Genomic DNA, 15450 nt, shown 5'->3' with positions numbered 1-15450 from the left:
TCCCTACAGAATTGTTTCAGATTAGCTGGTTTTATTGTACCCACTTCAATTAATTTGTTTTAATTAAAGTTGCACAGGAATAGAGACAACAATTAATCTGCAGCTTACTGTGTGATATATCGCAATACCATTATTTTTCTCTGAGTCATGGCTGTGACGTTTTGTTCATTATTTAACATTGCATGATTCACCTTTTGGTCCAGATTAAAAAATGTGCCATGTTCTACAGAATTTACTTACACCTTCGAACAGAAGTAAAGCAAAGCATGCCGCTTACCATATGATGAATACACAGAAGAAAGCTCTGCATTACATCAAAATGCTGAATGATTCAATGAAGATGCATTTTCAGTGTGGTGAAATACTATGTTTTGTTCTAAATTTGTTTATTCAGATACAGGTCTTACCTTGGTGGTGTGAGATTTTTTCAGTAGGAATAATGTTCTTGTGAAGCAGCTTTGAAAGCATCATGAGACAGTCGTATGTAAAGCCAGGTAGTTGTGAGAGAAATAAGCAAACGTGTAAATACAGTGCGATGCATCTAGTTGGATAACTTGTTATTTGCAGTTAAAGGTAAAAACTTGGGTGTATATCATCTTTGAAGAACAACTGGCTGAGATTTCGCTCTTAAAACTAAACCCCAGTTAGGATTTGTGTTACTTGCTGTCAAGGCGACAGACAGAAACATCCATTTCAATGTTTAAAATAGTATAAATTCTAATATAGATGCAACATCACCTCTTCCTAGCATAAACTGAAGGAAGGTGTCAGATTGACAAGTCAGATTGTCTCACAGTCTCCAGAACCAACATACAGTTTTGGGAAAACCATCTGTAAGGCTTATTAAAGTCTAGTCATTTTACTTTCATATGAGTACATTTTGATATCTTTGCTAAGTCTGTCCAAAACTTAACTGGGAGTTTTATACTTGTCCACTTTGGCTTGTACCGGGACAAGTGAGGCTTCACTGAGGCAGGAGCAAAGAGTTCTCAAAATCTGGAATTTACAGTAGGTGACAGTTTTTGTTTATCACTGAACTGACTTACAGCGGTTTCAAACGCCTGGCAGAAACAGTGCTTCCTATCTCTTTGCTAATCCCAGGTCATCCAGTCATATAACCAAGGAGGAATTTTGGAGTCCTGACAAGCACAATTCCTTACAATGCATAATTACAGTGACATGCACTGTAATTTACTTGCCTTTTTTTTCATAGAGAAAAATGTGTAGCTTAAAGATGGAAAGAAGTATAAGTTTTGTAGATTAAGAGAAAATAGCCAGTCTTTTTTTTTTTTTTCTTCCTTCCTTGATGTGGAACATTAGGGCATTTTGACAATAAACTATACCTGTCAAAATGGGAGCCAATATGTAACGTTAGCAATCAGCTAAGAGGCACTTCATATGGCCTGGTATTAATCATACTGTCAATTTTAATTCCATAGGCATCCTTCTTTCCAGTTTTCACTTAGAATTTATTTCAGAGCGTGATCAAAGCTCTGCTGTTCATTACGTTCAGCATTAGCTAATTTGGCTTTTGGCAACTCTTATCCCAGTTCCTATTAAACACCAGCCATAAATTGAGATGAGGGCTGTGCCAAAACATTTCAGGATTATCAAATGGCAACATAGAGATGGGTGCATTATTATGCTGCTTTCAAGACTGTTGGGTTACTGCAAAATTAACCATTAGCAAATACTTAGAAGCTCCAAGACAAATTTATATCTACAGTGCTTTTAATTTTTTTCGATGTCTTTTGAATTGACTACAGGATAAAACAAATGGGAGAAAAATAATGTCTTGCAACATTTCTGAAATGCTCATTTGTGTATGTTTTAGTTTTATAGAGACTTTTATAGTTTTGTAAGAGTGCTGTATCATAAAATATTTTGGGTCACAGAATATGCTGTGTTGATAAAACAAGATTATGGGGGCAACAGTTTTTTCCCAAGCTGCAGTCAGTTAGCAGCCTGTGTACAGGACTGATACCAGAAGTTCTTTTATTTAGAATTTTTTCTTTCAGCAGGTGTTCCTAGAACATGCTGAATGTATCATTTCTAGTGATAGATGAGAAAATGGCCATTTGGGTATGCAAATAAAATGCCATACCTTTTCAGCCCTTGCCCCTCTTTTTCACACTTCAGTCTTGAAAACGTAATCTGAAAGTAGGCTTAAAAATTCCAGTGTAAAAGGTCTATAAAAAGGCTTGAACATAAATGATGAGAAATAAAAAACTTTGTAGCACCCCGTAAGTTGGTGACAGATTTCTATAGATTTATGGGCTGCTTCACACCTTAATTGTTCTTGTTGGAGAAAATTATGGAGAACAGTTGGGCATCTAAATCTTTTCAAAAAGACTAATAAAACCAGATAATGCTTCAGTTCGTTAGTGACTGAATATGATGTATAACAGCTGTGGTTTAAGCATTAGAAAGAAATAATCTATAAATAATTAGAAAATTTGGTTTTTAAACATATTGAATGACTAGAAAGTGTAACAGTGCCATAAGATAAAAAAATTGTCACAACTATACAATTGATCAGATTACTTGTGCTTGCAAATTTTATTAGCATGTGCAGAGGTAGAATATTTATTTATTTAGCAGATTGCTTCTGATGGTTTATGATTAAAGTTGTGTCTGGTTTAAATACATTCTAAGGATTTCCAAGAGCAGGTCTAAGTTTTAAAAGCAGGACTGGCTTGCTTTGCTCGAGAACGGCTCCCTCGCTAGGAGATGACGATTACAAAATTTTACTTTTTTTTTTTTTTTAGTTGATTTGCTTTTGCAGTTACTTCCTGGAAACACGAACAGAGAATCTGCTTCCTTAGAGATTATCTTGACTTTTTTTAATCTTTCACATTGCCTTATCTGTTAGTCTCTTGTGCAGGACTGTTGGTCTGGAATAGGCTTGTTTTCAATAGTGACAGTTACATGAAGCAATTGTAGTATTTTGAATAAATTTACTTCTTTAGAAGGAAACCAATTCAGTAGTCTTGAGATGTAAGACCAGGACTTAGCTGGAAAGTGGGGTGAATCAGTGCTAATGTGCGTGTAGCAGTAATAAAACAAACCCCGGTTCTCATGCAGTAGTGCAATACTTTTTTCCATGATTGTATCATGCCTCAAAACTACATATTAAAGCCTGGTATATTTTTTCAGCGTAGATTTCTACTTGTGAGGTTTATGTAGTGGATTGGTAATAAAAATACGGAGCAGGATTTCTGCACTGGTTGAAACCATTTCAGAAGTGTAGATGTAAGGAGACTGTGTGCAAGCTGGCAGTCATCCCTTCAGATAGGTGAATTCAGTACCTGTCACATCCCACCACCCCCACGGGAAGAAAATGCATGTTGTGATTCAGCTGTTACATTCCTGTGGGAAGAGAAGACAGTCTCAAACTGAATGGGAGATGTGAGGAAGCCTTGAAATAGGACCAACATGAAATAACTTCTTTGTCATTCCCCTTCTCCCCAGGATTTTGGACAGGATGTCTGTGGATAAAATGAAATTTTGAAATGAATATCAAAAGTTTTTTTACTAAGGCAGATTCCATTCCCATTTTACAAAAATTCCATAGTAATATATGGGATAAGAGTTTTCAAAAGCTGCATTTATCAGAGTAGCACAAGAAAGGTCCTTTTCAAAGTCCCTCAGCTGTGATGATTCTGCTCCCTTAGAGTCTGTAATGAAGCCATTTCAGTCTAAAAGTGGGAAGGAAAGTTTGGTCAAACGTTCTTTTTATGTATATTGCAGAAATATTTGCTCATAAATTTATTTCATTGCTGTATATTAAAGACAATTTAATTTAATTTAATTGAACTTCCTGAGCTTTATGGAAACTTTTCTTTGGCTGTGTTGCTCCCTTGACAGAATGATATTTCACTTTCTTCCACCTTTTTTGCTACTCTCAGAAAGTTGCTACAAACTGTTGCACAGAAAGAGAAATTTATTTTTTGGTCTGTTGTTAGTCTTTGATCTCAGCTTAGTTTCATTGCAGAATACTGTGATTCAGAGTCCTAGCAAAGGTAGGGTTTCTTACCTATGCAGAGTTAGTAACCAGTGGCCACCTTGTTCCATGGTATGCACTGGTTCTAGGCTGGGCTAGGTCCAGATTTCTGATTTTAATTGAAAGTTTTCATAAACATTAGATTCTAAAATAGGCTTTTGATGCAAAATCTTATCAGTCTCTTCAAGCTGATGCTTGCTTTGGACTTTATCAGCTAACCAGCAACACAACTATGGCTTATGTTCTTTTTTCCCCCCTTTTTTTTTTTTTTAGTTGAGAAGATTTTGGCAGGAATTGCTGCAGTCAGACCACTATAGAAACCAAATTAGCTGCTCAAAATTCCAGGAATTTAACCTTTATTTGCATTTTCTTTTTCAGCAGAGACAAGGTTGGGGACCCACTGCTGCAAAACGCAGCTGCTGCTTCTCCTTTTTGTGGTGGCTTTGCAGAGCAGACTGGTTCTGGCTCTCTGAGCACCTGGCACAAGACCACAAAGCGTTTGATGGCTCTGCATTATCAAGGGGGAGAGACTCATTGCTTTTTTTCTCTCCGTGCCCACTTGGCAGATTGCAAAATAGGAGGGGACTTTGCTGTTGGCATGGGGGAGCTTACAGCCTGTGTAAATGTGATGTGATCCTGGGTTTTGCTCGCGGTGAAATAGTCCTCTTGTAATCATTATGAAGGGCATGTTCCTGGAAACAACATTGCTTTTTAATGTTGCAGTTAGAAATAGTGCTTGGGTTTGTAACCTGATTTAACACCCCCTCCCCCCAAAAAATCAAACCAACCTAACTGTGAACAAATGTTAGTACCGGACAAATACATTTGCACTAGTTGGGTAGGAAATTTGGATAAGCTTTAGTATTTTATTTTTATAATATGTTCATATTTGTATGAATGTAACTTTATACTACAAATGAGAATTTTGCTGTCTGTTCTGTTGATTTGTACTATACTCTCAAGGCATTTCTTTTTTGAAAGCAGATGGCTCCTTTTTGTGGATATGACTTGCAGGAATTATTCTAAAACAAGATTAAGAAATCTGTACAGAATATGAATGATAAAAGGAACACGACTGTCCATCTCCCTACTTTTTCCTCAGTTTCTCTTGAGGAACTACTTATATTTCCTTGGTCAAAAGGCAATTCCAAAATGCAATATAAACTGTTAATAAGATTAGAGAAATTTTTTTTAAGAGGTTGCATGAATCATGTGACCCACATTCATAATTTCTTCCAGTACCTCCCCAATTTTATTAATATTACCACTAATTTGCAAATAGGAACTGCAGGAGAAGTTTTCCAAAGGTGGCTGTTGCTCTGATGTCTCTTTTCAAGTTCACTGGGAGTTACGTGGTGGAATTGAACTGAATTTTCTGTCTGTGAAGTCCAGCATGTTTTCTGAGATCAGAGTCTCAGAGACATCCCACGCAGTTCTGAGCACTTTATGACTGGTAAAGCTTTTGAACACAAAACATAAAGAACACCAAAAAAGCTGTTCTCAGTCTCATTTTTTTACAGTGGCCCATAGCGGGTGCCTAGGAAAGAGAGTGACAGTGGGGCAAGCAGAAATAGTGACTTTCCCCATCTGTGCTCCAGCTTTCAAGGTCTCTCTGGCTTGAGGGTTTTCTGAATCAGAGCCTGTGCCTTCGTGTTTAAGGCTGTGTCCTTGTGTCTGTGGGCTCTGAGTTGTGCTAGCATGAAAACTGACTTCTTTTCTGATAAATGGTTAGTTTGTGTCAAAGGCATTTTTCAGTCCATGTGGGTAATATGTAGCCTGTTGCCAAAAACCTAATCTCTGGGATGCTGCTGAACTGCATGCAGGGCTCTGGTTAGTTGATGGAACAATAAAACTCCTCACATGGTAAAGTAGTTGAAACACATTGCCCTTCTAAATCTGTTTTTTAAAATACAGTGTTTTCCACTGCAGCATTTTTGTTGGTTTTATTTCTGGTTTCCCTAGATATCTCTTCTCCTGTTCCTTCCTCACGCCTATGAAAAATGGGAAAAACCCAGTCAAGTCTCTGTCCTCCATAATGTTATTTATATTTCCCTGAAATTATTTTGATTTATTTTCTTAAAAGAATGTTTGGATTTAGAGCTACTTTGAAGCCTCTGTGTACAGTTACTATCTTGGCTTATGTTTTTAAGGCTCTTCAAGAGGCAGTGGCTGAACAATTACAGTTCCAAAATTTGATTCTTGCTCTTTAATATGATTTTAAAAAGAAGGTGGTTTTTTTCCCTTTTGTTTAGCAAAGTGAGATGGACCCACTCCAAAGGACTTTGGACAGCTAGAAGCTACATTTTGTGATGCTGAGTCTTTTTTTCAAATGAAATGTCCATTGTACAGAAATAAAGATCCCTGTCCAAATACTTCAGTTTCTGCTAGTTCTGTCAGTCATCTGCCCTAAGTGTAAGATTTTACCCTAATCTGTTACCTAGTTTTGAGCTACTCCAAATTTGATCTCCTTATTTTCCTGTTTCGCAGCCAAAATTTTATCTGTAGATTAGTTATTCCCCTTCAACCTGTGATTCCTTATAACTCTATTCTGCATAGGAATATTGTCTTATTTTTTATTATTGTCTTCCACATTTTACCTTTCTCCATTTAAGAGATTCCTCCAGTGCCAGCTTTAAGACATCTTTCATTTGTATGTATTTCTAGCATAAACCAACATTGTTTGCAAGGAAAGTACCTTAGTAGCAGATACCATTAAGCTGAGTGGGAAAAGAAGATTTGTATGAGTGGGAGAATGTTTTACTGTTGACATAATTTTATTTTTTTTTAATAATGCGGTATTCCCGTTGCATTACACAGCGGACATGCTAATTGCTTCATTAACCTCTTAATCTGTGTTCAGGTTTTCACTGGTGATGTAGTAGCATTACATTAATTTTCAGCCATCCTTTCACCTCTTTAAGTAAAGTAGTATTCCTCGCATTAACAGTTTGTTTCCTAGACCTACTAACTGTTGATCTGTCACACATTTTAAAACATAATTTCATTTGTGGCTCTTTGTTGTTGTTATCTTACTTGTTACTATTATGCAACTTCTAACTTTAACTCATCCTTACTTACTGGAATTGACTTATTAAGAGTTTCAATACCATTCCTGTGAAGTCTGTAGTGCTTTTGTGAGCTTCTTGCTTGTGTAATTTTGAAATCTCAGGTATTTTTCGTCTGTTGTGTTGTTATTCATATCCCCAGGTGCACCAAGATCAGGTAGTTCAGCAGAACTTATCTCAGAAAGGAGCACTGATCTGTTCAACTTTATAAAAATTCAGGGAAATTTGTTAAGTAGCTTGGACGTGCAATCTAAATGTGAGCATGTCTATGAGTATCATCGTATCATTGGTGGAACCTAAGCACGTGCTTAATGTTAAGCATAAATATCTGTTACCTTATATTGAAGAGGGTTTTCCCAGCTAGGAGCAAGTTTCTGCATGTGAATCTGCAGCATACTGTTAGCTCAGCTCCTGATAAAATGAGATTTAATGATTCTTGTTTAGATTATATTTGCCAGAAATGAAGAAAGAAAACCACTGAGTGGACAGTTTGACAGTTGTTTTTGGTGAGATGAGGTTTTTGGTGTTTACGTTAAATTTAAAGACTGGTCAATGATGAGCTTCAACAGAACTTCATGCTTGTTGTCTCTTAAATAGGATTATAATCTTTTGTACTTATTACTAATTTGGCTTATTACTAATTTTTGTATGTGGAATGTTTCTCCTATTCCTAGAGGGATTCTATTTATGACTGTGCCACTTCTTTAAAGATCATATTTTATTTTGTTTTGTTCTCTTCTAATGCTTTCTCAGCATTTAGGTTTTATTTGTTTTAGGTTTTAATAACTTCTCTAGTGCAGAAATTCTTGGTTTGTTCATATGCTTTACAAAATTTGTACTATTTGTTTCATTTATATCATAACATGCACATATGTGTGAGTACATGTAAGCATGTTGCAATTGTATCTAATTATATTAACTGTATGTGTGTCTATATATGTAAAAATTTCACTATGAAACTGTATGTGCTGGGTTTCATAATTTAATTTCTTTGTGCCAATATATGTTTCAAAAGGTATTTCATTTAGAATCACAAATACAAAACTGAGTTAGAAATTTATGGTACATAGTGAAAATAGGATTATTATGAAAATAAGGCAAATTATGTGTGTTTATATTGCAAATTATGAATGATTATGAATAGAAAAATGTGGAGTAGGCTCAATGTATTTATAGTACGCTGCCCATATTGTACATGCCACAAGAAATAATTGTTTATACTTCCATTACTAAAATTTGGAAATGGTATTATGCTGTTCTCACCACGCTTCAAACTCTATAGAACAATATTTTTCTTTTTACTTTTTTCCCAGCACTTGCTACTAGCAATAAAATTCATCATGGCGTTTGTAATTCCGGATAAGCCAAGAGATATCCAGATGAAACTCGCCAAATTGGAATTTGAATCTTTAGAGGCTCTCAAACAACAGGTAAGAGCAACTGACGTGTGTAACAATGAAAGGCGTTGGTGGCCTGAAGGAAGGATAAACCAAGGAGGCTCTGCTTTTGTTATAGGCGGATAAATGCATAAATCTGGGGATTTTGAAATTCCTATTTACAGCCACTGATAGTACAGTGTACAGCACAGGATGTTCAATAAATAGCAAACAGTGCTGGTTTGCTTCTACACATTGGGTTGTAAACTGTAGCATTTCAGGTACTGCTCCATTTTCTGTTAATCCATCACTGCTCAAGAAGTGGAGCAGAGAGCTGGAAGTTTTAATTGCTTCATCTGGGCTTTCACACAAGTGAAATGGGCTTCCTTTTCATACAGCTTGAAATTTCTGGTATGGGTGGTAATGTAGCGACTTGTAATGTCTGTTGTCCTTGTGTTTGCACACATACTTTATTTTATCAGTTTTAAAGGACATTGGGGTCTATCAAACCTAATTTCATCCGCTAGAGGTATTTGTTGTTGTAACACTAGGATTTCTGTCATTGCTGAAATACCATCACAAATAAACAGTTAACTCAGCTGTGATATAAACAGAAATTGTAAACAAAACTTTAAAAAATGTTTGAGAACTAAGTATGTATGATGGAAAGGTAATGTTACCTTATTTTCCTCAACACACAATGTTTTATTGCATAAATAAGGTATGTTTTACAAGATACTTACCAGGTATTACAGAGTGAGAAACTAGATTTTTCTACTGAAAATTTCTATTTTAACAATTGATTCCATAGAGAGAGTCGTGATCACAAGAGATGAAGAATTGTATTAGCTTCAGTAGGATGCAGGGATTCTGCAAAGCTGGTTTTGCAATGGCAGCATACTTTAGGAGTTTCTGACTGACTGTACTATGCTAGATAGGATTTCTAAGCTAGCAAAAAAACCCCAGCATGCAGCTGCAAAGACTGGTTCACCTATTTATTGTTAGCTCAGGTATTTTTACACTGCAGTGCATGGTTTTACATGACCATTTTCTTTTTGTGCTCCAGATGAAGGTGTGTAACCTCCTCTATACTGTGTTTTCTGTGTAGAACTGGAGGTTACTTTTTAAAACATTTACCATAGTGGCATGTGACAAAATGTTCCCTTAATTCTGCAGAAACTGAGCCTGTAAACAATACCCTGCCTTTCCTGGTTGAAATGCCAGAGTTTTGTGTGATGCTAGAACATGGCTGTTGAGGTCAGCACTGTCTTCCATAATCAGCCATAACAAACAAAATCCAAATTATAACTGAATAGCCTGATACTTTTGTTTTGCCTTTTTCTTACTTGTCAATGTGAAGTTACCAGGAGCTGGTCATGGATCTTATGTACTTTTTAGGTAATATTAAAAGGAACAGGGCTGCTTTTCTATTTCAGTTGTTCCTTATCTGTTTTCATTTTGTAGACAGGCAAAACTAGGCCATCCGCTGAAACCTTAAGCTCAAGTGAATACAGTCACCTTTGGTTATAATGTGCCAACTGGAATATATACAGAGCCTTTTTCAATATGCGTACTCATGTCGGCAGTTAGGGCTTCATCTCCTATCCTTGCATCTGTGCATTTCCTACAATAATATATGCCTGTTCCCCAGTTCTTCAGGTTGGTTTCATTAATTCAGTAGTGAAAAGTGAGTCTAAATTTCAGTAAGAATCAGAAGCCTGACAGTTCTCACCTAATGCTTTGAGTCTTCCTACAGGATTTAGGAAGAATATTGGCTGGTTTCTTAGGTGCCTTTAAACACAAGTATCTATCATTACCTTTTTAGATTTCCTCTGATTGATACTGTGCTGTGTATCCCATAGACATAGAGAGATTGGGGCTTTTTTCTGGTGCCTTATTTTTCTGAGTAAAAAATATCTGCAAAATGGGCAGTGCAGAAAGATGCTGAAGCCTTTATTTTAGAAGCATGTTTTCAAGTGTCTTTTTACTGAGAGTCATCATGGGAATTTAAGCTGTATATCTTTCAAGCAAAAAAACAACAACAAACCCCCCCAAAACAACTGTTTAAAAAAAAAAGAAATAAACAAAAAAGCCAAACAGACAAAAAAGCCAAACCAAAAAAAAGAACCACACAAAACCCCCCAAAAAACAGACATAAAAGTCTGGGGCAAATTTGTTGTGGGATCATAGAATTGTTATGGTTGGAAAAGACCTTTAAGTTATCATCACATCCAGCCGTTATCTAACTCTACCATGTCCCTGAGCACCATATCTGTATGGCTTTTAAATACGTCCAAGGATGGTGTTTCAACCACTTCCCTGGGCAGCCTGTTCCAGTCTCTGATAACCCTTTCAGTGTAGAAGTTTTTCCTAATGTCTAACCTAAACCTCCCCTGGTATAACTTGATGCCATTTCCTTTTGTCCGTATGTCGTATGTTACTGAGAAACTGGTTTATATATTTTTGTGGGAGTATGCATCACATTCCTTTCTTGATGCTACCCAGACATGCATGCTGTTGTGTTTTACCATGTGAGCTTTTAGAGTAGTGCTGTCTTGGGATGTAGCTATTAAAAGGGTATTAACACTATCGGACTGTAAACCTCTAAGATGCCAAAATAGATTATTAGACTCCACATACGGAGCATGGAGTGAAAATCTCCTAATACAGCTGCTTTGAACCAGTTGTATTGATTATTCTTGGGATTCTTAACTTTAGACAGTGTGAGCACCTTTACATTTTCATTAACGCTGAGCTAATTGGTTTTCAACCTGGTGCAGTGGGACTGTAACTATTCTGTGTTCAAATCCATTTAGAAACTGAGTTAGTGACTATTTGAAAGGGATTTTAGGGAATACGGTGTCTTACCTCCCTAATGGAGATGAATGATCATCATTAGAACTTGTTAAAACCTCCTATATGGTGAAAAATGCCATAATTTAAAAAAAATCGTTTTCTATTGAAATGACAGTCTGGTTTTGAAGTTCTCAAAGTTTAAGAAAGGTTTTGAGGAAGTTCTGAAATGTTTCTTTTACACATCTCTGCATAGTTTGTGTTAAGACTATTGAAAGGGAGTGGACTGTTGAATGGGTTGTAGCTATTTAATCCATTTTGAAAATACTTCACTATGGTACACTTATCATAACAAAGTTTGTTGACGTAACTCAAGACAAATTACTTCAACCTTTCTGAATCCAAACTGGGGAATGTGTAGACTTTACTTCAGATTTCCCCGATGTCCTTCAATGTAAAGAGTGGTGGAGAAGTCTGGTTAGATTTTGGTTTTGGAGGGGCCAGGGCAGAGAATAAACTTAGTGCGAACTCTCTCATAGAGGACTAATAAGAATATGAATTGAGATTTTTGGAAGAGGAACAGAAGCAATTGCATTCACACTCCCTAAAGTGTTGTCAGTTGCTTTGTCACCCAAAAGGAAGCCTGGATGCTGGGCAACTGTAAGTGGGTACTGGCTGCTGCTAGGGTGATGGGCCCTTTTCTGGTGAATATCATGATCCCTTTTAGGGAAGGAACTAGCTAGGGAAGTGGGGTGAGGTGCCCAAAACTCCCTGTGCTTCTTTCCAATGCTTTTCTCTGTTGCTCTATTTCTTGCAAGTGCAGAAGCGTGCCAAGCTTTTTGGTCTAGGTCCTGTTTTAAAGAAGAGAGAGCAAGTATAGGTGTGCCTGCAAGCAGCAAGGGAATGGTCAGTAAATTCAGCGTTTTTGGGGCAGTGACAGTGAAAGTTACACTGATAAGCATTTTAGCTTCTGGACAGATCAAAGCTTAATGAATAGACAAAAAGCCCTTGTGGTTGGAGATGGGTCAGCAGCCTATCCTTGTAAAAGGTCTTAAGTTCCGGAAACACAAGACAACCACAGATCAAACAGCATAACTTGCATTTTGTGGACTAATTACAGTCTTTGTTTTCAGGTATTATGAGGTCTTCCCAGTATTACCTTCTTCCATTTGAGGCAAAATTCAAATGAAATACCTTCTTTCTGTACTGAAACTAGACCTAGGCAAAGCGAATGAGAGACAAATTGGGGGAAAATATTTACTCATGCAGTTATTTTCTGAGCATGAAATAGAAAGAGTAGCAGCTCCAGCGTGATGTATAACTAGTAGCAATTTTTCAGGGAAAAGCGAAGTTTTAAATGGTGGGGAATGGGATATTTTTTCACAAAGTGCACAAAGTGCAGCTATCTAGGGCAGCATCAGTATTAGCTCTGAAAACAAAAGCTTATTGATGTAAAAATGCTTGGGGTTTTTTAATCGTATTTCTGCATTAAAAATCTATATGATATAAATTGGATAAAGATGTTTTTCCTGATATCATCTCCTTCACTATCTCAGCAGAATAAACACAGACCCGATAGCAACAATAGAGAAATAAATTTTTGTGCAAGAGTTTGCTTTTTCAGAGGAGCTACAGCGGAAAAAAACCTGTCCTTAAGCTGGAGCAGCAATGCAGATGTGGAGGTTTTTTTGTTCTGTGCATCCATTGCCAGTTCCCTCCCCATCTCCAGCCTTTACCCCCAGTAGGATCTAATCTATAAACAACCCCTCATCCCTGTGCTCCAGCTTCCTTTCTTAAGGTGCTCGAGCCATCAGTGGCCAGTATCTTTTAACACAAATGCCTTTTCCTTCTGATAAGCGAAGCCTTTCAGTTCTTCTTCTGAAGAAGTGTCCATTTGCTGGATATCTGCTGTCCATCTGTAAATGCTCCACCAGAAAGAGACTCCAGATAGACAACCTGCTTGTGAGAAAAGCGTTCCTCAGCTGGCTGGCAGTTGTCATCCTTCCTCAACTGCCAGTAATGAAAAGGTCACCCTTAGCTTATGGAACACCAGCTATGAAAATATGCCTCCTTTCTCCTCCCTGCTGTATCTTTTCAGAATGAGATAACGCAATGTAGTCATTCAGCCCATGCCAAGTGGAGAAAGACCTTTTGTTCTTCCATACGGTATCACCCATGGTGGTTGTACCACCTACATACAACTGCGTAGTGGCAGTGGTATAGTCTGAATATATATATAAACAATTGTTTCAATTGCTTTAGAGTGAGATCTAGGTGTTATTAAGTCAGTAGTGCTGCTTCTTAATGATTTCCAGCAGAATAATGAGTTTTCCAAAGCAACAGTAAGTGCAACATTCACTAGGATTTTTCCAGCAATGTTGTCTGTTTCCTGAAAATGAGTCCCATGAGTCTCAATTACTTCTCTAGGAAATGCAGGAACTGGAGAATGCTGTGACTGATCTCTGCGTCATTTTTGTTGACCAAGGGTCTCTTCAAAACATGACAGTTAATTGCTCCCTTTTTGAAAGGGATGGTGAGACCATGACAGAAAGTGGTAGGTGCCTGTTTGCCCAGGTGCAGTCATATGGAAAGTTTCAGCTCTTTATCCCTGCACGTACATTCTGGCATGTAAAAGTTGCTGTTATCATCCATAAAACCCTTCTGCTTCAAGTAATCTCAGTGCTTCCACACTGCAATGCACTGCCCTGCAGCAGCTCTAGTAATTGCAAAGCTTTCTGGTTGCTGACTGCAATGGCTGGACCTTGCCATTTCCCCTAGGAATAGGACCAGGTAGCGCTAACCATGTCCTTTCCAGAAGAAATACACTAAGTTGGAGTGTGCTGACCCATCTGGCTCCTGTCCTGTTAGAGGGCTTGGCCACTCTGTAGCTTATAGAAAACAAAGATATCCTGCTAACTTATGGGTCTTCTGCACTGGGCAATGCTTATGCTTGCTCCTTGCACCTCTTCAAGCCTTGCACCTCTTCAATTGCAGAGATTTTCTATTTACCAGCATGTCACGTGTATCAGAATATGACCATGGGTGTGATGGGCCAACATAGCTGCTTGAACTGGCAGCGAGCCTCAGAAATGTCTTTTTTTTTGCCAGGGGGAGGAAGAAAGCAGGATTATGTTTTTTTCTTAGCCATTTAACATCGGGAGAGCATGAGTCGTTAATTTTTAACATCCTTATTGTTTATATTGCAAAATGGGAACTGAAGACAATTTCTGGGAGGCTGAAACAAACTCAGTGGATTTCTGCCTCATTCAGTGCTATAATTACCAGAATTAGAGGGCTCAGAAAAGGACTACCTGTAGCTTCAGGGCTACCCTCAAAATGCTGCTGATAATGAAAGCAGAGGCTCATTCTGTGCCCGCTAGCAATGCTGGGCAAACACAAGGCTGCAGTCTGACAGGAGGAAAGGCAAGTAGCTGAAATGAAAAGATTTTATTCAAATAATCAAAGATTTGTAAAATAACCTGTAGGAAAGACTGATGAAACTTGAGCTCAAACATTGATTTAGGTTAAAACAGAATGAGATTAAAAAAAAAACTTGCTTTATGTTTTGTCAAAAAAAATATCCTTAGAAATAGTATTGTTTCTAAAGAAAAAAAAATAATTTTAACAAAACCTAGGTTTTTTTTCTGCAAAAATGCATGGCTGCACTTTTTTTGACAGGTTTGTGTAATCAGACATAACTCAACAAGTGATGTTAAAATATAACCATTGCTTATTATTGTTGTTTACTGTAGGGTTTTTTTAAGAATTCAAACCTGTTAATTCAACTTTGCAGATGCAGTTTTTCCGTAGTGAATAGTCAGAATGCTTTCAGATACGTCAATATAACATTTCCATGTGTTTGGTAGCAGTGGGAATATAATGCAAGTAAGATTCATTACATTTTCATAACACAGTTTTTTAAGCACAGAAGGTCTTGCACCCTGTCGCAGGAGAACAGATTGTGTTCAAATACAGTTTTGCCAGTGTATTTTAAACATGAATTCCTTTAATGCTGGACCTTTCTCAAGAGTGTGTTACTGAAAATTGCTTTCAGTATAAAAATGTTAGCAAAACCAAAATAAATAATGATCCTTTAAGAAAAAATTAAAATCAATAACCCAGTAATTTGGGAAGAAGGTTTTTGTGTCCATGTTTGTGACTTTTCAGCTGAAAGTGAGATGATACCAAATTAAACTTTTAAATATGGGCCCCT

At 37.2% G+C, this 15450-nt stretch overlaps 1 protein-coding gene across 1 annotated transcript in view; it reads left to right on the top strand.

Moving 5' to 3' along the window:
• The window catches only part of ANO10 (anoctamin 10), a gene marked incomplete at its 3' end in the record, with an annotated part of 82775 nt that extends 68984 nt beyond the window's left edge, over positions 1–13791 (top strand). Inside the window, exons 11-12 of the mRNA XM_010191444.1 lie at positions 8382–8498; positions 13665–13791. Coding sequence (XP_010189746.1) covers positions 8382–8498; positions 13665–13791 — 244 coding nt within the window. The remainder of the gene's footprint in view (positions 1–8381; positions 8499–13664) is intronic.
• Positions 13792–15450: the final 1659 nt, after the last annotated feature.

Source organism: Mesitornis unicolor, unplaced genomic scaffold (genome assembly GCF_000695765.1).
Source record: "Mesitornis unicolor isolate BGI_N332 unplaced genomic scaffold, ASM69576v1 scaffold20309, whole genome shotgun sequence".
NCBI classification, from domain to species: domain Eukaryota; kingdom Metazoa; phylum Chordata; class Aves; order Mesitornithiformes; family Mesitornithidae; genus Mesitornis; species Mesitornis unicolor.
This window is presented reverse-complemented; position numbering and strand designations above follow the sequence as displayed.